The 21,213-nt window shown below is 40.1% G+C and overlaps 2 protein-coding genes across 3 annotated transcripts; both read left to right on the top strand.

The window, feature by feature from the left end:
* Window positions 1-4,665: 4,665 nt before the first annotated feature.
* On the top strand, window positions 4,666-8,521 carry hspb7 (heat shock protein family, member 7 (cardiovascular)). The gene is made up of 3 exons (XM_040151725.1): window positions 4,666-5,063; window positions 7,527-7,651; window positions 7,875-8,521. The coding sequence occupies exons 1-3, from the start codon at window positions 4,898-4,900 to the stop codon at window positions 8,052-8,054; spliced, it is 471 nt and encodes a 156-aa protein (XP_040007659.1). The 5' UTR covers window positions 4,666-4,897; the 3' UTR covers window positions 8,055-8,521.
* A 963-nt stretch (window positions 8,522-9,484) lies between these two features.
* On the top strand, window positions 9,485-20,862 carry zbtb17 (zinc finger and BTB domain containing 17). 2 transcript variants are annotated; one of them, XM_040153736.1, is made up of 15 exons: window positions 9,485-9,630; window positions 10,955-11,220; window positions 11,424-11,603; window positions 12,121-12,453; window positions 12,608-12,697; window positions 13,044-13,321; window positions 13,710-13,852; window positions 13,969-14,269; window positions 14,525-14,612; window positions 15,854-15,970; window positions 16,102-16,222; window positions 16,597-16,727; window positions 16,909-17,172; window positions 17,335-17,424; window positions 19,490-20,862. In XM_040153736.1, exons 2-15 carry the CDS (start codon window positions 11,016-11,018, stop codon window positions 19,927-19,929), a joined length of 2,781 nt encoding a protein of 926 aa, XP_040009670.1. In that variant the 5' UTR covers window positions 9,485-9,630; window positions 10,955-11,015; the 3' UTR covers window positions 19,930-20,862. The 2 variants fall into 2 exon arrangements, with proteins under 2 accessions (XP_040009670.1, XP_040009671.1); XM_040153737.1 differs by lacking the exon at window positions 11,424-11,603.
* Window positions 20,863-21,213: the final 351 nt, after the last annotated feature.

Here is a 21,213-nt window from a genome sequence, read left to right as displayed (position 1 = left end):
TCTGACACTTTGAAGGATGTCAGTGATCACTTTCTGAATTTCAGCGGCCTGCTCAAGGTCAAGGTAATCATTGTTCAGATCTGGACATTGACACACACACACACACACACACACACACGCACGCACACACACACAGAGCCTCTTGAATTAGCCCTTAGTTAATGTTTATTTTCCTCAGTTCTACCTCCCCTTTAGGCATTTAATTAGCACTTATGTTATTTCAGAGATTTGAAATCTGCAGGCTGTGAGCATCAGTCACATGCACACACACTTGTATATACACTATGGAAATGTACACGCATAGAGACCATTATCCGCTTAATAAAACCGCACTGAGGCGACTAGAGAGCCAGGCAGGAGGTCACTTTACTCATAAACAATCATATCAATCAATCAAGCAATCAGCAACCTGAGAAGTTTCTCCTCTCACAAATGAGGAAAATAAGCCACTCAAATTATGTAACAATATCCAAAGAACTGAATAGGAATACATTTACAAATAAATATAAAGCTTTATTTTTGAAAAGTCCCAAGTAAAATGCCCTGTTTTTATTCAAAGGAATGTGTAAGGAAAAAAGGAGCAGAAAATCCATATGAAACACAACACTACATCTGCCATGTTAACGTGTTCTACTAACAACTATATTTCAGTGGACCTAAAAGGTACCAATCAGCAGTAGGCTTTATTTTATAATTTAACTTAGTAATATCACAATATCGATTCAAAACATCTTGATTGCTACTTGAACCGATCCAGTGGTTTGTAACTACAGAATGTAGACATGACATTCAGCTGTTAGTTAATCGGCACTTAATTTGTACATTTACTCTTGTGATATGTATACTAGCAATAATAAAAGTAAATGCAGGCATAGGAAGTATTTCTGTTTTAATTTATAGTTGAATTATTATCACTTTTATATTAGAAAACATTGAAAAAAATTTTACTTGACATTGCAAGTATGGAATTTTATGCATGTCTTAAAACTGCGCTAATCAATATTACTAGTTGCTAATGAAAATAAGTTAGCAGCAGTGAGTTGACCTTCCAGCTCAGCCACAGTCTCTCACTGTGGAATTTGTCCCTCTGTCTGCAACATTATGTAACACACAGCAGCTGAAGCAGACACAACGCAAGCACGGTGTCTGTGTGGGTGTGTGTCAGCTGATGGCAGCAGATAGGAATGCACAGACAAACACACACATATAGAGGTGACTCAATGTCACTGGTGGGACATGGTGGATTACAGACTACTGGATCAGATTCACTTTCTTGGGTTTCTTCCTGCTACTCTGTTGTCATTGTTATAATCCTTGGTTCCTGGCCGACCCTTGAAGCTATTATTAGCTATATTTTATCTTATTTATTCTCTCTCTTTTTTAATTTTTAACTCCATTTGTGATGCTAAACTTAACTGCTAAATAAGACAAACATTAATTATCCTGGTTTTAACCTCACATGACAACACTTACAGTATTTACAGTTATCACTTTCCCATTCACTTGAACTGGAATGTGTTTATCTTCATTCATTTTGACCTATATATCTGAATGCCTTAAGCTGGCAAACACACTGGATGCCTAAAAAAGACCATCCATTTCTTTGAAGTTGTGAAGGGGCTCCATTGATTTTTCCTAACACACATCGTAGATCAAGAGCTTCTGTGCATACACACACACACACACCGAAACTGAAAACAAGAGAGAACCTTGTTTTTTCCATCTATGATTTGAATTTATTAATTTGAAATACCCGAATTGTGCAAGTGCATGAATAGGAATCATTTCAGTATTATTGCAACATCTTAAATTATAAATATATATGTTTTTTTTTAATTTCATAGCATGCTCTGTTCACTTAAATGCACGTTAATTGTACTGACTCAATCAAAGTTGACCCACCTTCATATTTTTAAACTCCTTCGTTTCAGACTGGGACAGTATTGTTCTGTCTTCAGTGCCACAAACACCACTGTTGCATCTCTGCCACCCCTTCCCATCCTTTACTTTGTTTTATTCATCTCTCCTTCTCTATCCATTATCACCACTTCACCTGACACCCTCTCATCTTTGTCCAACAACTGTCATCTCACCCATCGATGCTCATCCCCACTCTCCCATTCCTCCGCTATGGAGCTTCCCTGCACACAAACCCCTCTTTCACTCTCTACCCATAGTTATTCTTGAATAGCAGCCTGGTCAGGCAGAGCTCTTTACTAATTGAGGGTTTGATACCAACACCATCACTGATTAATTAAAGCTATAGTATAGACCTAGTATTTTTTTGTTTTTTGTTTTTTTAAATTCAACCAGTTTTGTAGTTTAAAAAAGACATAATTTGACTTCGTATATAAGAAGCAGGTGGATTTTGAGGATATCATCCGATCTGGTTCCTTGTCAAAGGTTTCATAATGTTAATGAGTTGTGAACAGTTCAAATACTGTTCACAGTTAGTTTCATTTGAATAGCTTTTAAAAAAAGGGAAAGTATTCAGTATTTCACAAAAAAGGGAACACTAGAGAAAAGTTGAAAAAATAAACACAATTTGTGCATCAGAAAAACTTTCGTTTGGTAAAATTTCCTATCTAGTTAACCTTTTAAAATACACTGTGAGATGCCTTGGTAGTGCTACTCTAGGTGTGCTTTGGTATGTACTGGACACATTTGTCACACAAACTTCACAAATTATACATTGTTTGAACGTTCAAAATCCCCTGATTTTATCTGTGCAAGGCATTTTAATATCCCCATATCACTGCAACAGCTGTTGACACAAAATTGGTTAAGACTTGTGGCTATGGCTTCAGAGTGTTTTACACACAGAAGGTGCTACTGCAGGCCTTTCTATTCCCTTTATATGGCAAAAATAAAAAATAAAAAAATAGACAAGGCAAAAAAAACCTAACAATTCTACCATGTTTGTGCCTCTGTAACTTTGGTTCAGTATCTCTTATACTCATTCTGACTGATTGGATTTAAAAGGGCTGAACAACAGTAAGTTTTTTTATTTAAGGTTAATTATTTTTCAGCTTGTGCACAAAAATGGGGGTGTCTGGTGATAGGTTCAGCATCATGTGACCCCTCAAATTTATCCTGCGAGTTATTTGGGGATCCCGACTCCCAGGTTGGGAACCACTGATTTGGGTAAAAGGACTTTTATTTCCCTGCATAATTTTAAAAAGAAGACAATCCTATGCAATTTGATCAGACTCTCTGAAAACTGAGGAAGCAGCTGATATCAATTTGGCCTTTCTTATGTTAAAATATCCTCCAAAACATAATTGAGGAATTAATAAATAAAGTGAACGATGTCAATGACATTTGATAGCACATTTGCAGACTGCCCCCAGCTTTGGTCTCGATGATAGCTCCATCAGAGGCGCAAAACGCTGTCTAGCTGACATCTTATTTTGTATAAAAGGCTAGTGTGAACAAACAATATTACTGCTGTTACTAGGGAGGGGAGGGGGCTCTGTGTGCTGTCTGGCAGGGAGCTGGTGAGTTGCTGGGCTGGAATTAGACCTTCAACAGGGGGCTTTGAGCTCTAGACTGATAAGACTGGAAGCACATAACACTGTTTGGTGTCATTTGTAATGCTGGGTAACTTTTAAAACATGGCTTCAAAACAAAAGATGGCAACCTCTGTGTGTTTTATTTGAACAGTTTAATATCAGTTTCAGGGTGACTGTGACTGAAGGATTGAGCTTTTGGTGTCAGTAATTAAATCAGCCGTGTTGCATGTATCATCTGCAAATTAAATAGGCAACCTAGTCATGATTGAACAAAGTAAAGACAAAGCCAAAGTCAAATACCTGTTGTCATAATAGACAGATACTGATTTAGTCCATAAACGTATTTTAATGGATTAGCCGACCGCAACACTAACTAGGGGGGAGAGCAGTGAGTGTTTTCTAATCACGATAGGCCGTACTCTCAATGTTGATATTAATAGCCACAAAGCAATGACACTACTAAGTCCTCTGCTCCCGCTGACGGCTTTGTTTTCAAGCACATTCTTTCCATCTTTGTTTTGCTCTTTACTTATCCTCTGAGATAAGAGGCAAGTCTCCTTTTTTTACTTTTTCAATTCACTTTCCTCTGTTCATCCAGCTCAGCAGGGGATACAGCATTTTCCCGCAAATTGTTTTTTCTTAATGTTGCATGTTCGGAAAGAGAGATTAAATTAATAAACAGATGAAATGGGGCCTGTAAAAACACAAAAATCGCTCTAATGAGATGAAACCATGCTGTGAAAACACTGGACACTATGTCATTTAATGGCAGAACCTTGTGAGGATCCAATTTCAGGAGAAAGACAAGTATTAAGAAAGCAGAAGGAGCACACAGATGGAGCAATGGAGTGCAGGGGGAATTAAAGAGAGGAGAGGGAAGCTATTTCAGGGATGGTGTGCCTGGAATGACAACTGCTACCCCCCCTCACCCCCTGCTCTTTCTCTACCTCTCTCCATCAAATCCTGCTCTCTCTCCTGCTCTTAACCTCAGGCCCTTCAAAGCCCAGAACTTTTCCAACCACAGACCCTTCTCTCCATCACTCTGTGCGTCTCATGACAAATATAGAACACTATTACCCTTTCCCGGTGAGCTGTGACTCACGTGCGCACCTCCCAACCACGCGTGGGGCCATACAGTATATAAGCGCCATGGGTGAGTGGCTGCAGGATAGTGGAAAAATAAGTTACCTTTCTGTATACAAACGAGAAAAAAAAACAATCTAGAGAAAAAGAAAAAAAGAAAAGGGAAGAGAGAAGAGCCGTGTGTATTATTTCTAACATTTAAGCCTCTCCCAGAGGACCTACCAGAAGAATCAACTCTCTCCGCCTCCCTCTTCTCTCCCCATACTCTCCTCCTCTGCCTTACCCAGCACTCACAGTCATCCATGAGTGTGACCAACTCCTCTGCCTATCGATCAGAGCGTAGTTTCCACCAGACTTCATCCTCATCCTCGTCCTCTGGTAACCCATACATGGAGAAAAGCCGGGGACTGTTTGCTGAGGACTTTGGCTCCTTCATGAGGCCTGGGAGCGACGCCTTGGGGTTTTCCAGTAAGTTGGAAGCAATTTCAGGTCTCTGTAACTCCTTTTGTATACAAAAGTGGCATAAAATAATAGCTACGGCAGATTGAAGGGACAGTTTTGACTTAGATTCAGCGAAGCGATTTGTGTACTGCCTGGCATTTTCTCCACAAAGTGGTTAAAAAACATGTCTGAGATGACAGTTCAGAGGAGGGAGACAAAAGGGAAGGACTGTGTTTAAAAGGCAAAAGGTCTCTGGTATGGTTGATGTGTGTGGACAAATGTGTTTCTACGCACTAGTGTAGCCATGGTGCCGATTGATGGGGCTACTAAAGTGTAAAAAAAGATGAAAAGAAAACATGTACATGAGAGAACACACTCTAAGCTGAAGGTGCATTTTTGGTCATTTTTCTATTCCAGGTGTTTCAGGCATTTGTGTGTTAAAAATACAGATTGAGGTCAGGAGAAATGTCACTTTACAGTGCCCGGTTCATCTTCTGGCTCAGTAATGTGTGAAGCTGGTGTGAACGGTTCTGTATAAATTCACTGCTGGTGCGCACAGACAGGTGAATGTGTGACATCTGAACTTTAAATGGACTCAGACTCCATGGGCTCCATTTGTCAGGGGCAGAGTAGAATTGCTTGGGGGCCACGGTCGGTATCCTATAGGTGCAGCACAGGAGCCTGAGGGTGGGTGCAGCTAAAGGGAAAGCAAAGCATTCACACGCACACATGCACACACACGTGCAAGCCGGGGAATGCTGGACCGGCTGCCAGCTGTGTGACTTCACACAACGAGTATCTGGGATGACGCCTGCGTAAGGAATGACCAGATGGTTGCCCGGTGACCAGTGTACACACTCATATATACAGTACTTACACACACATATTTGGAATGATGTCATGTAATCACACTAACCTGCATATGTGAAGTCACAGCTAAACTCACTCACACACTCATTTCCCACTCATTTCAGTCATGTGTGAGTTCATGTGCTACCGCGCAGTTCCTCACTGAGCTCAGAATCGCTGGGGACTGGCGGTTGTCACCGACCAGACCAATGCATCAGCCTGCATGATCATCATCTATGTTTCTCTGCTGTATCCTGTTACTGTTTACTGCTGCCATGACTCTGTTTTCCCACACAGATTATTAGCCAACATTTTTTTATATTAACAGTCGATCAAATGACTATGTCTACATAGACAAACCCACAGATAATTATCAGCCGAGTCCGCAGATCCCTTCTATACAGCATTTTTTTTAGCCTCTTTTTTAGCTCACTGGAATTTCACCCCGAGCTCATCAACCACATTTACAGGCACAGCATCCAACTGTTTTCACCTCACCTGGTTGCTCTGACAAACTAACTTTACACTACTTGCATAACTATAGAGGGCACACAGAGATCATGAGTGCAGCCTGAAAGTACACAAGGCCATAGGCTGAAATAAAGGAGACGTGTTGTTTTTTTAAATGAAAGTTACAAAAAGTAGAAAGAGAAATTCTCGGTACACAGCTGAACAGTTACTTTGCAATGATTCTGTTGTTTGTCATACAATATGCAGCCAAATGGCTGTGGTGCAGCTGCAACTTTTTCGTTTGACAAAAGAGAGCCTAATCATAAAATTTTGAAAGAAAAGTTGCAGACAGATCGTTTATTCTCAGCTATTAAATTAAGTAGTTATATATATATATATATATTTTTTTTTAAAATTAGATTTTAATGAAATTGAATGAACAAACGAAAACTATTTCATCCAAGTCCTAATTTGGTTGAAGCTTGAAATTACACTTTATGCTCAACAGACTCCAGACATGGGATTGATGCGAAACTACACCAATGATAAAAAAAACAATTTTAAAACTATATTATGTACTGTGATGCAAATAAATGAATAATAATTAGAGGGCCAAACAATTAATGTGGCATATTTTCAGTGATAGTAATAAAATGCTATACAATAATCACTTCTCAACCTTTACATTCAAAAACAGGTTCAAGGAAATAGCCAGTTTAGCCTGTTTAGAAAGCATTTTAAATGTCCACTTCCACTGAAGTAACAGAGAAGTGACCACTGATCAGAGACACTGGGGGAACCCCCGGCTATTTTTGCAAAAAACACCCAGTAAAACAGAAAATAATGTTTGATTTTAGCATGGAATCTATACCATTCAACAGAATAGTAACATATTGGAGGGGAAAATACAGGCGCGGAATTAACTGCAATTTTTTCAATAACATTGTTCATGTGTAAACTTTTAAATCAAGTGCCTGTTAACTGAGTTAAACCAGTTAATGAAACACCACCTGCAGCTAATTTTAATTATCAGCAGCACACAATCATCACACCAGAAAGATGTGAGTTATGCTCAATAGCATGTAATGCAACTGAAAATTGAGGAAAAATTAATTGGCAAAGAAAAAAATGAAGCTATAACCTGTTACCTCCTGAGGTCAAACATCGTTTCTCATCTTGTGGTGGTTTCAGGTGCAGCTGGAAATATTAAAACTCTTGGGGATTCGTACCAATTCACGGTTGACGTGCGAGACTTCTCCCCTGAAGATGTCATCGTCACCACATCCAACAATCAGATAGAAGTTCGTGCAGAAAAGGTGGGCAGCTTTCCTTATGATTCAGAATGGTAGCATGCTGTATGTCTCGGAGGTGTTAAAGCAATGTTGTTAGTCTTCCCATGGTGGAAACCTGGGGCTAAAATCTTATTAAACAGGGATCTTTTGCCTCCATAGGTGTCAAAATGTGAGCAGAGGAACCACTAGACACATCTATCTAAAGTTAAAATATACTAACTCATTTCTAATTTTCCTTCCTTGACAGTTGGCCCAGGATGGTACGGTGATGAACACATTCACCCACAAGTGCCAACTACCTGAGGATGTGGACCCCACCTCAGTGACATCATCACTGGGCGCCGAGGGAACCCTAACAGTCCGGGCACGGCGACACCCGGCCAAACACGAGCTCGTACAGACCTTCCGCACCGAGATCAAGATCTAGAGATTGACGACTTTTTAATGACAAACCCTTTAGGTCTTGTGTTTTTTTTATGCTACTTCCTCTATTTCCTGTCTTCACTGAAACCATTTTACGTTTTAACACTCAGACTCGACACTGCTCTATAAAACATGCCACGTCCTCCCTCCATGACTGCAACAATGCCTGTTGCCGCTCATTTATATTCTGAGTTAGTTCACCATACACAGGAGCAATAGGTCATACCTGCACATAACAGACTGAGAGATAGGGGCTTGGACATGTACAGCATTTGCACAGGGCCTCACACACACACACACACACGCTGCAGTTGATTGATCAGTTCACTACTTCACTCCTGTCCTCCAACACAGCTCTCAAACTCAACACACAATTTCAAAATTGATGGTTGCTCATTAAAAATAATTTATTGCATATCATTATTTGTGTGAATAAAATACTCCTTTGACAATAAACATGCTAATCTTTGAGCCTTTTGATTCTTGTTCGGCCTGAAATATGGGCTTTGAGTTTGGGGAGAGAGCCGTATCGGTTCGTTTGATAGTGGACATATTAATAGAAGGGTGTGAAATCTCTGTTTTTATTCATTTATATTTTCTGTTGGAAAAAAAAAATTTGGAAAACTAGCCTCTTCATCTTCCATTTTAACCAGATACAACAAATCAAAAATGTAGTATACTGCATGTAAAATCTTTTTTTTTTCACGGTGGCTGACCAGAACATTTCTTCCGTATTATACAGTATATAGTGAGTGTTTTTATGTATTTTTACAGTATTTTTATGCTCAGTACTTTAAAATGTTACTGTTTTTTAAGCCAGCAAAATAATAACAGTTTTGGCCAGTAGGACTGGCATTTAATAATTTGGACCATTTAGACCTTAAGTTAGAAAATTAAGACCATTCGGTCTTTTGTGTGTGGAGGCTTTTATGAGGCGTAGGTCCTGCTTTCAAGAGAGAAGATTTTCAAAGGTGTTATTCATGTAAATGAATCTAGAGGCCATGTGGCTAGAAGTTACTCAACTGTGTTTGAGCCATCCTGTGGCCTTTTTGGTACGCTTCTACCTGAGAAAGGCCGCCTGATTACAAAGTGATTTGGAAATGATTCATTATCATTATTTCTACAATACACATAATATATTAGTTGAATTCTCATGAGAGAATGAGTTATCACATTTTGTGTGGGATTACCATTAAGTACATCAGTGGCTCCAACTATATATATATTTGTTTAATTACATCTTATGTGTTGCTGGTGGTGCTTGTGTTTTGTGCCCCCTAGATGGATGTACTGAGGAATTTTATCATCAATAATATAAATCTCGTAGCTCGAGCCTATAGTGCCTCCACGCGGTGATTATCATCCCACCACGTGTTCGCACTGCGCGTGCTCCAGTGATACATCCGGCCGGTCCCTATCAATCGATCAGAGAGAGGGAGATGGCGGTGCATGGCGTAAGCGGGGGAGGATCGATCACCGAAAAACTCGATTGGGTTTGCTTTTCTTAACTGAGTCAAACACTCCAAAACACCACCTGGTCCAGCAGTTTGAACCCGGAGTGAAGAAGAGGTAACAAGGAGGTAATTCCGGAGCTAGTTGTTGTTAAAATGGCGCTTCCGTCGAGCTCAAAGAGCGAGCTAGCTGTGTAAACAAGGGATGAAAACAGGCCCGAATGCTCCGTGCGCCATCTTGTCCCTGCGTTATATGCATGTTAAGGCATGCTAAATTAATCCCTGATTACAAAGCTACAAGGATGGAGGAAATGCAATCGATATATTGCACTGTCAAACCAAGCGGTTAAAACTTTTGGAGAAGCTACAGTTCCAATGACAAAACATCTTTAATGCTGTTTAAAATTCCGGCATTTTGTGTCTAGTTGCATCGCCATCAGTTGAAGCTTAATTCTGGTGTCATTCTGGTTAAATTCGTAACTCGCGTAGTTAGCTGGCTAACGTCAATCTTTTTCCCATTTTGGGTGCAACACGTTTCGTAGCCAACTTTAGCTGTGTATTAAATTGCTGTTTTGTCGTGGTTAAAACACAGTTTAGGGCCTGAATCTTGTCTTTCTGTCTCTGGTATTTCCCGGTGGTGTCCTATAGGAAAAGGAGCCCGATATCTACACCCATGAGTGCAGACACCACTGTCATTAATCAACAAAGTAGTTTGACTTTTGTATTAACACAAAGCAAGACGTACCTCAACAAATTTGAGGACTGTTTGCATTGTAAACTGTTTTAATACAACCCATGCGTTACAGCACAATACACAGTTGGTACATTACATTACATCGTTACATAGAAATAGCACTGAACTGCAGGATGAATTTACCCTGTTTGCCTCAGACTTTTTTTTTTTTTCAAGTGGTCACTTGGAGTTGACCCATGTGTCAGATTGAAAAGAAGTCAGTGAGGAATGGGGCTGCTGTTATTTTTGAGCTTCTTACGTGTCACAGTGCTCATATTTTGGCACACAAAGATGGGGTTTTATTACACTGAAATAGCCCTCGTGGAAAAAAAAAAAATTCAAGATAAACATCCATCCTTGTTGTTCATGACTACAGTTTTAATACTGCGCAAGTTTATTAATGTTGGCAGTACATATATGCGCTTTGAAGGCTGATGGTGCTAATGTTTATTTTGTTAACAAAACACTCACATCTCATGCACCGGAACGATTCCTCTGGTTAATCGGCTTAATTATTAATAAAATTATAGACAGTAACTTTACTATGCTCAGGGAGGAAACATAATTATCAAAGATGAGTAACACTGATTGAATGGTTGCGTTTCATAGAGGGCCAGTGAATGTTGTGCCAAATTAAAGACCAACCGATTCACGGGTTCAGCTGACTATCAGCCATTTGAGCCTTTCCTAATGTGCCACATGTGACTTACTTCTTATCAGTGGTCCACAGAGCCTGTGCCTGCCTGCCAGCCTCTTCCACCAGCCTCAAGCCTTCAGAACGATGGAGTTCCCATGGCACAGTGGGAAGGTTCTGGAGCAGCTTAACCGGCAGCGCAAGCAGGGCCTTCTGTGTGACTGCACCTTTGTTGTGGATGGGGTGGACTTCAAGGCCCACAAAGCTGTGCTGGCAGCCTGCAGTATCTACTTCCGCACCCTCTTCCTGGACCAGAAAGATGTGGTGCATCTGGACATCAGCAATGCAGCAGGTAGGTTCCAGTCTGGCTGTGGACACACCAATTTGTATACTTTAATATTATGCATTTGATTTATTATTATGTTTTTTTAAAATCCTTGCAGTGCTCTGATTTGGCATACCATCATCAACGTTTTACTTAAATAAGGGTATAAGTAACCCACCATCACTGCTGTCTATCCAGTAGACCTATTGTATTCCTGATTATTGTTGCAGGTTTGGGTCAGGTCCTGGAGTTTATGTACACAGCCAAGCTGAGTTTAAGTACACAGAATGTAGAAGACGTGCTGGCTGTTGCTAACTTTCTACAAATGCAAGAGATTGTAAATGCCTGCTCTGCATACCAGTCAATGGCCAATCCAGCTCCTTCCGTCTTAACGCTGGATTTCACTGTTGGTGAGTCACGTCTTCACATAGCTTTGCTGGCTATTTCAGTGTATATTTGCAGTAAATACTCGGGATAATTATTTTTTCAGAATTAATGCATCAAACTTCTTTTTCTTTTCATATCTGTACCTTTTAAATTAATAGTCATTGTCCTCAATATTACCAGTGCTGAACTAACATTAGTTCAGGCATTCATATTGGTTGACTGGTGTTATACTGAGCTGATATTAACCTCATATTAAAATAACATCTCTGTTAAAGCATCTCTTTGATATGATGATTATGATGTAGTTTCATGAATTCCACATTTTGTGCAAAATTGATTTGGTGCACTAGTTAATGGTTATTTCGGTTTCTGCTAAGATATCAACCCAAGCTATTTCAGGTCCAACAGTTTAATTAGATTCTACATTCTAATCAAAATGTGAAATATGGACCCTCATATCCAGTAGTGGTCCACCATATTCTATTTAAAAAAAAAAAAAGAAAAGAACCGGATTTCTATTTTTTTTCATTAACAAATCAGAAGAAAAAACAGGTGAAAGGGAGCAGGGGGAGGAGATGGAAAGTGACCTGGCAGAAGGGGCATCACAAGCAGAGGAGAGTCCTTCTTGCACTCCCACAGAAGATAAAGAGCCCACACAAAATCAGGACAATTTAAAGGAAGACATCTCTATTGAAACACAACAGACTGCTTCTCAGCCCAACCCTGCCAGAACCACCTCAGGCCGAGGACGACCGCCCAGAACCACCCCGCCTCCTGCTCAAAAGAAGATATTTGTAAAGAAGGACGGAGGAAGTCCTGCACAAGATGCACCTGGATTTCAGGATGACCCCTCTGATGCCGACTACACACCTAGTAAGTACTTATTAACAGAAAGTCCATTTTGCACACGTGCTAGCATCTATAAACCAAGTGTTGAAGGCCCACATGATGCGTTGCAGTTGCTCTAACAAGTGTTCATGATTTTATTTGACAAATAAACTAGAAGGCATTTCCTCTTTATTTACAGAATCGCAGTTGAAATCTGCTGGCAGTGGATCCTACATGAGCTCTCGAGGGAGAAGAATCAGAAAACCTCCTCGAAGAAACTTCCCACCTGGTGAGCGGGCTGCACAAGTTTACTCTGCTGTATTGACCTAAACCGCACCTCTTTTCCCTAACCTCATACACTGGGTATGAAAAGTGTTGAGTATCATCATACAGAAACATTCAGGATTTCATCAGGATTTTTTACAACTGAGTTTGATTATAACAAGTTTGATTATCCTAGTGTTTCTGTTTTTTTAAGTCCTACATTCAATTCCAGGTTATCAGTAAAATGTATACAGTTTTAAAAGTGTCTTTCTGAAATCTGCTGAGAATTTGCTTCTATAGCAATTGCCGTTTGTAGTCAAGATTCTAGACGGTATGTCATTTTCAGGTGTTCTCTACTGTCATCCTCATAGACAATGACTCCGAGGATGAAGGCACATCACAGACAAAACCCGAGAAGAAGGTGGCAGAGGTGGCAGAGGTGGCTGAAGGACAGGAGGACGACTCCGGGGAGACTGGCGATGGGGGAGCTGATGATGAAGATGGGGCTGGAGAGGAAGATGGCGAGGTCAGCCAGCAGGCGGGAGAAGTCGATTCGAGCAGCGACAAAGACGGGAGACAAAGTCAGTCAGCGTCAATGAGCAGCCGATCCGAATCAAAGCCTTACAGCTCCGTGACGCACAAATGTGAGGTGAGAAATATCAGTCTGTGTGCAGGAAGGAAGAAAAAAATAACTAAGTACATTTACAATTAGTAATTTCTTTACTTTAGCATTTACATTTTGGTCATAATTAATGCGGATTTTAGCGTGTGAATGAAAGTTAATATGAATGTTTTGCCACAAAGCGTGGAATAGCATTGCTCATCACTGTCACACTGGTGCCACACAGCCCCGGGTACATTCCGCTGTTTTGCCTGATGCAGTGTACTGAGCCATTAAAGCTGATTGTATCTGCATCAAACATGGAAATTTGGTGACGGTGGGAGTCTTTGTTCAAATGTTGGTTAGATGTGCATATAAATCTTGGCATTAAAATGTTTGTCAGCTCACTCCTCATGACATATTTTCTTCTCTCCAGGACTGTGGGAAGAAATTCACCCACACTGGTAATTTCAAGAGACACATGCGTATTCACACAGGAGAGAAGCCTTTCAGCTGTCGGGACTGCAACAAGGCTTTCTCTGACCCAGCAGCCTGTAAAGCCCATGAGAAAACACACAGGTGAATTACTTATTTTATTCAGAGACATTGAGTTTACCTGCACTCCTTTCTAATGACACCTGCCCACTGAGCTCTGTCAGGTTCGTGTCTTAAGCTGAGTTGTTGTCGCCTCCTAGCCCTCTGAAGCCGTACTGCTGCTCTACTTGCGGAAAGAGCTACCGTCAGATCAGCCTGCTCAACCTGCACCGCAAGCGCCACACAGGTGAGGCGCGCTACAGCTGCGACGTGTGCGGCAAGCTCTTCACCACATCTGGCAACCTGAAGCGCCACCTGCTGGTGCACAGCGGTGAGAAGCCATATCATTGCGACTACTGTGAGAAGGCCTTTTCCGACCCCACCGCCAAGATGCGACATCTGGAGACGCACGACACGGAGAAGGGCAACAAGTGTCCACATTGCGAAAAACGCTTCAACCAGGTAATGGCATGTTTGCTAACATTTAGCTTTTCTGTCAGAAAACAGCAGCCACAATTTCACCTGTCTTTGTAAAAAACAACTTTTCTGCTGCAGTACTACACACACGCTTTGATTCCAAACCTTTCAGAAAGCTGTTTTAATGTCTCTAACTCTAATTAGGTATTCCAATATAGATTTAACTGCCAGTCAAATGTAGCAGAACGTTTAATATTAAGTGTGTAGACACCTCTCATGATTGTTTTGTGTTCTCTTTAGCTGGGAAATCTGAAGGCTCACTTAAAAATCCATATTGCAGACGGGCCTCTTAAGTGCAAAGAATGTGGCAAACAGTTTACCACTTCAGGTAAGAAGACAGTATGGGCCATATTCTTTCTCCTAACTGCTATTTTCTTCTGTTATTCAGTAATTTTAATTAATTCTACCTTTCAAAGAAATGTCCTGGTTGCACGTGGATCCTTCAGACCTAAAGTTGGACCAGTAAAGATCAGTTCAGTTAGAGCAGAAAAACTCCCATCTGTTACATCGGGAGGCACAGAACAAATCAGAAAGATGTTATTAGAAAGAAAATGTAATGCTTTGCTTAGTTTATGCTTAAAAAATATATGTCCACTATTTTCTACTTTGTTTCAGCTGGTATCTTCAGGATAACCAGGAAAAAAAAAAATGTCACAAACCAAAATTCAACAAAGTAGATGCAGAAATTGCTGTTGTTGTTTACTGCTCATCATGGAACCTATTAATGTGTAGGATACAATTATCTGGTTTATTCTGATTGGATTCAGTTGGTTCTTTATTCATACACACTATTGATAATATATTATTATATAATAATGTCTTGTGCTGAAACAATTAGATTATTTGATTGGTTGATAGCCATAAAATTAACGCTAACTATGAATTAAAAGCTCTTGGGTTTATTATGATTTGTGAAGGGTATATGAAATTGGCTGAAAAAAGCAAACCTGTCTCAGGTTTCAGCTTCTCAAATATGAGGACTTGCTGTTTTTCTCTTTAATAAATCGTGTATCTCTGGGTTTGATGATGGAAAGATGAATTGATGATAAAAATAATTTCAAGTCGTCACATGATTTCAGTCAAAGCTACTAAGCTGCTACCAGTGTTGTTAACGCAGTCATTACACAGAGCTACAGTTTACTGTTCATGCAAACCCCTGTTGACATGTGAGATTTTGTGGTGGGTAGGAAACTTTAACAGGATTCCTTCTCTTTGGGAATTGGCATGTAGCATACACCAGTCAGCCACAACATTAAAACCAGTTACTACTTTTAATGTTGATCGATGTACAGTCCCCTCCAACACACAGACTGAGCTTCAACTTTAAATTCCTTAATGACATATAAGCTACTCAGACATTTGAATGTTATATTTAACATTCAAAAGAATAGCATTAAGGAAACAGTGACATCCATCAGTCAGATTGTTTTTGTAGACTATTTTATCTTTAGCAAATTCCTGCTGCTTTCAGTTGGTGTGCACGTTATCGAAAGGAAGTCGACTTGTGTAGCTGTTTCTTTGCTTTGAGTCATTTGGTCTTACCCTTACGTGATGGTGTCTGCTTTTTAGGAAATCTGAAGAGACACCTGCGGGTTCACAGTGGGGAGAAGCCATACGTCTGTGTGCACTGTCAGAGAGCTTTCAGTGACCCTGGAGCTCTGCAGCGGCATGAACGCATCCACACCGGTACTCCCATGACATTCAGACAGACTATGGAATGTGAATGCAACATACATAATTCTCATTTTTCAATGTGAAATTGTAAATGAATATTATCTACATCCCACCCTAGTGAGACAGTAATTCATGTGTTACAGGAGAGAAGCCCTGCGTCTGTCTTATCTGTGGCAAAGCCTTCACCCAGGCCAGCTCCCTTATTGCTCATGTCCGCCAGCACACGGGAGAGAAGCCATATGTGTGTGATCGCTGCGGTAAAAGGTCAGCTTGGCCTGAGAGCGCAGATACAGCGATACTGTAATATTAGGCTCATTTTTCAAACTCACCTTAATGTTGTTGCATATCGGGGTATCTGAGAACATTAGTTACTGGTTAAAAGTTTTACCCTGCAAAGGGGAATAGCAGGAAACACAGATCAAATTTATCTGTACGGCCTCCAAGGTAGTGTTTTTTTTGTTTTTTTGTTTTTTAAATAACATGTTTTCTTCAGTCTTCCACCAAATATTTTGTGCTGGCATGAAATTCTAAACAAAAAATTACCACTACAAGTAAGTGAGAACTGACCCTAACATGCAATGGCCGGGTAAATTTAGGAAGCCAGAGGAGAGATTTATCTTATGTTTCTATCTGGACAGGTTTGTGCAGTCCAGTCAACTGGCCAATCACATTCGCCACCACGACAACGTCCGCCCACACAAGTGTCAGATGTGCAACAAGGCATTTGTCAATGTGGGAGACCTGTCGAAGCACATCATCATCCACACAGGTAAGGACAAACACTGTCAAATGGTTATGGGTCTTCAGGTTAATGGAAGACACTGGCTTTCACCTGATGAGCACTTCGGTCTCCTTGGCCGCTACTCTACACCCAGGTGAACTCACAGCTTTCATCCCTACATCTTGGGTTGTGTATTATTTTTTCTATCATCTCTGTCCTGATCTCTCAGGGGAGAAACCTTTCCTATGTGATAAATGCGGCCGAGGGTTCAACCGAGTGGACAATCTGCGCTCCCACGTCAAGACCGTCCACCACGGCAAGGCCGGCATGAAGCGGCTGGTAGTAGCCGGGGGCAGCGCAGATGAGGGGGCTGATGGGTGCACAGGGACAGCCACCTCTGACAGCGAGATCAACATAGTTACCGTCACTACAGAGGATATCGTCACCCTGGCAACCGAGGCCCTGGCAGCCAGTGCTGTAGCTCAGCTGACAGGTCAGACAGCATCCCCAAGGCCGAGCTCAGTGATTTTAGGGGAAATGTCAATATCTTGGCCAGGACCTGATAAATGCTGCAGATAGCACCCTGCAGACAACAAAAGAAGCTTTTAGAAGATGATAATTGTTTGTTTACCTTGTGTCATGTATCTGTTTACAGTTGTTCCAGTGGCTGCTTCAGTGTCAGCAGATGAGACCGAGGCTTTGAAAGCTGAAATCACCAAGGCAGTAGAGAAAGTGCAGGAAGCAGGTAAGACTGCAAAAAGAACTCACTATATGAACTCAAAAATCTGTATTTGAACAATTTCATGCAATTAGAAAACCATACAAGCAATCAGCAAATCAAATGGGCTCAGGAATTGCACTTGAAAGTATAACAGGATATCAGACATCTTGTAGGTTGAGACAGGCAGGACAGTTTTAAGTTAAATACATGGGATTTTGGCAAGGACACACATCTCATCAATTCTAAAATGTAGCAGTTGTCATAAACACTTTGAATAACATATTTAATAGGAACAGCTTAATGACAAAACTATTTTTATTGAACACATGTTTTATTGTCATTGGTCTTACTGCATATAATTTTGGTTTTGTCATTAAAACACAGCATTTACAGAACTTTTGCATATAGAGATATTTAATCAGTGATTGCTACAAATAGAAGCATCACTGCCAGAATTCTGACTTACTCTAATGAAAACAAATGCTTCAGCAGACTTGTGATTTTTCACAGGCTTGCTCTATAACAAAATTAGTGATTCTCAACTGAAAATCATTTAATTGCAGCAAATTGCAGTGACAGCAACGCCAGCACCAAATTCATTGATAAACAAAATCATGTTCTAACTTAATGGAAATTCGTGTACATTTGTGGTTGCTTTACTGCATTACAACATGATAAAAGGTTTGATACAAAATAAAAGTGACATGATGTTGAGAGAGCAATCTCACCACAAGACCTATTGAGTAGCTATTCATATCCCACACCCCCTAAATTTTGATCAGCAGAGTGATAGTCCACTTGTCCTGGAATCGCAGATGTTCAGATTTCTATTTTATCTGAGCACTTTAAGGACTCCTTGTCCATGATGGCCTAGAAGCTGAGGTTAAGAATTCATTCTTGGAAACAGAATTTCAATACTGTATTTTTTTTTGTGAGTGATGTTCACTGTCATGGATTAAATTACCCTTGTCAAGTTTTAAGCCTCTGCAAATTCATTTTCAAACTGTACTGTAATAAGCACTGCAGTATATTTTGGAAATGTTTGGCAGAAATATAAAGTATTACATGAAATGGGCTAAAATATGTAAAAACACAAATATAATACAGTGGAAACCGCTTATAGTTATCATGTCTGTCCCAGTCAAATAAGCGGATGATTATTATAACCAACTATTTTTTCTTTTTCTTTATTTCTCATGCAGATTACCATCTAATTGACATAAATATAAAGTAATGAAATGGAATGCTTCACCATTTACTGATTTCAAGATAAAATAAAATAAATTGCGCCGTGGACCTCTCCGGCTTCAAGCCCAGTCTGAATGGTCAGGGTGAAAGCATTACACTCAACTCGCGTAACATACCTGCTGCTGCGAGAGAGCGGGGGACTATAATTAAGCACAGCACAAGAACCAAAACATGAGCAGAGCAGCAACGGGAGCGCAAAATAACTCACTGAGTCACGGTGGTGTGAGTAGAGGAAGAAATAACATGGCGCGCCTGTTCAAGCAGCACACACACGTACACACACACACACACAAACACACTTGCGCAAAGTGAACTTATGTTGGGAGAGCAGGCAGGGATTGTCGTTACACACTGGGGCCTAAGCATATAACTGCTTGCAGTAGTAGGCTAGAAATTTTTAAATTATTTTTCCATATGTTGTCATGTAGCAAAAGACCTAAAAAATGAACACTGTAAACTGACTACTCGATTACTGTATGCAAATTATTTAAATGGCATTTGTATAGGGATGATCCTGTCCCAAGCTTTTTGAACCATATAAGCAGTTGATCACTGTAACCTTGATCACTATAAGTGGTTTCCACTGTACTTAAAGTAGTGCAAGGCCTTAAATATGAAAAATTGCAATGGTAAATTTTGAACAGTGGCTATGATAACCTGTAACAAATGTAAATGTGATATTATACACTATACTGCTGTTTTTAGTTTCATTCTAAGCTAAACCACTGAAAGACACAAAGTTTGTCAGACCTTCCAGGCGGAAATGTCTAACTTAAAAGGGAAAACGGTATGAGAAATATGAATGTCTTACTCGGTTGGTCGACTCTTCTTCTGTTCCCAGACCCCAACACACAGATCTTATACGCCTGTGATTCATGCGGTGATAAATTCTTGGATGCAAGCTCCCTTGCCCAGCATGTACGTATCCACACCGCTCAGGCCTTGGTCATGTTTCAGGCAGATTCCGACTTCTACCAGTACACCACAGCCACCACCGCTGAGGGGGATACTGCCACAACATGGCAACCCACAACTGAGCAGGTCATCCAGGAAGGGGAACTGATTTTCCGTGCCCAGGAAGGAGAGGGAGAAGCAGAAGGAGGGATGGTGGAGGAGACACAGGAACAAGAAGAAGGGTCAGGAGGGGTGATTCATGAGGAGAGGAGGGAGGATGGAGAGGTGGAAACCCACACTGAGCTTCAAACAGAGGGAAAAGATGAAGCTGCAGCAGAGGTGGAGGAGGAAAAAGAAGAGGAGATGGAATGTGAGAGTCAGGCGTAGTGGAGCAAATTAATGAGGGGTGTATGAAATATTGTTTGTGACAGAAGTCTAACTTATACAGGAGGAGGAAACACAAGAAGTGAAGTGAGTTGATGAGGCCTCAAAGTTTCAGCATCCCATGATGTTGAAAGTAAGCTTTACATAAACTGAACATACAACACCTTTTAAACAATTTTATCTTATGATTAATGGTCATAAATCTTGTTATTTACAGTCCTAATTCCAGCAAACAAGGTGAGATTCAGTGATTTGGTAAATATTGTTGAGAATTCTTTCAGAGATGGTTATACTATGTATAGTTTGTTTATTTTTAGACTGAAATGCAGGATTGTGCATTGTCCCTTGTATAAAACACTTAGATCACAATTCAGTCTTACCTAATATAACTTAAAGACTTCTCTGTGTTATTTTTCCATTTCACTCAGGTGAAATATGTACATTTTCCTTAAAGTGTCAAAATATTTTATTGTACTTAGTTGAAGTATTTTCACGGAAAGCACATTATACAGAGATTATTTACATGGATATGTAGGGGTACTATAGATTTAAATGGGGGGGTAATTATCACCTCCTTCTTTTTCCAGAAGTGGGAGGTCATTTGTTCATGTTCTGGCAAACACTGCAAATGCTGTGTATGTATAATATTTGTATAATTGTTATGTGTCCTCTTAAAAAGTCTTATTCCCTCTGATAAAAGATAAAAAGAAATATTTGTGGTGATGACAAACTGGTCAACAACTTTTACCATCATTGCGAGACAGATTTTTTTTTCTTTTTTTGCAGTATACTGATCACACTAGTATAAAGTAAGTTTCCTGTCACCAATGGTTTTGTGTCATTATGTTTTGTGTTTATATTAACACCTGCAAGATATGCTCTGTTAAATATCAGTAACATCGTTAAGACTTACTGGAAATCATCATCAGATGAATAAAGAATCATCACAGTCTGACCAGCCTTGTGTCGTGCCGTTATTTTTTAAAAAAAAACAATATACTATTGTTTGTTTCCTTAAAGTGAACATTACTCAGGAAATTCCTAGATTATTACGGAGTTTCGAATGGTGCTTCCCAGGTATGTAAAGCTATGTTTATAGATTCAATAGGGAAAATTGACTTGATATTATTTTAAATAATTTAGGCACTTCAACTCGTGATAAAGTCATAGAATTACTGATTTTGGTTATGATTATTCAATAAGTGATGGAGATTTCCGTGATTGTCAATCTTATAATAAATCTTTCATCCCATTGGTGGAGTAGCAGTCAGGATGACGCGTTCCTCC

This window comes from Xiphias gladius, chromosome 18 (assembly GCF_016859285.1).
Source record: "Xiphias gladius isolate SHS-SW01 ecotype Sanya breed wild chromosome 18, ASM1685928v1, whole genome shotgun sequence".
Lineage (NCBI taxonomy): Eukaryota > Metazoa > Chordata > Actinopteri > Istiophoriformes > Xiphiidae > Xiphias > Xiphias gladius.
Note: the sequence above shows the minus strand (reverse complement) of the source record. Positions and strands in the feature narration are given on the sequence as shown.

What these genes read in the sequence shown, in the direction of transcription:
- hspb7 (XM_040151725.1), top strand. Translation starts at nt 4,898, where the DNA reads ATGAGTGTGACCAACTCCTCTGCCTATCGATCAGAGCGTAGTTTCCAC. An exon ending in CGACGCCTTGGGGTTTTCCA is followed by an intron (nt 5,064 to 7,526) that starts GTAAGTTGGAAG and finishes TGGTGGTTTCAG; the next exon opens with GTGCAGCTGGAAATATTAAA. An exon ending in TAGAAGTTCGTGCAGAAAAG is followed by an intron (nt 7,652 to 7,874) that starts GTGGGCAGCTTT and finishes CTTCCTTGACAG; the next exon opens with TTGGCCCAGGATGGTACGGT.
- zbtb17 (XM_040153736.1), top strand. Translation starts at nt 11,016, where the DNA reads ATGGAGTTCCCATGGCACAGTGGGAAGGTTCTGGAGCAGCTTAACCGG. An exon ending in GGACATCAGCAATGCAGCAG is followed by an intron (nt 11,221 to 11,423) that starts GTAGGTTCCAGT and finishes TTATTGTTGCAG; the next exon opens with GTTTGGGTCAGGTCCTGGAG. An exon ending in GCGAAAAACGCTTCAACCAG is followed by an intron (nt 14,270 to 14,524) that starts GTAATGGCATGT and finishes TGTTCTCTTTAG; the next exon opens with CTGGGAAATCTGAAGGCTCA.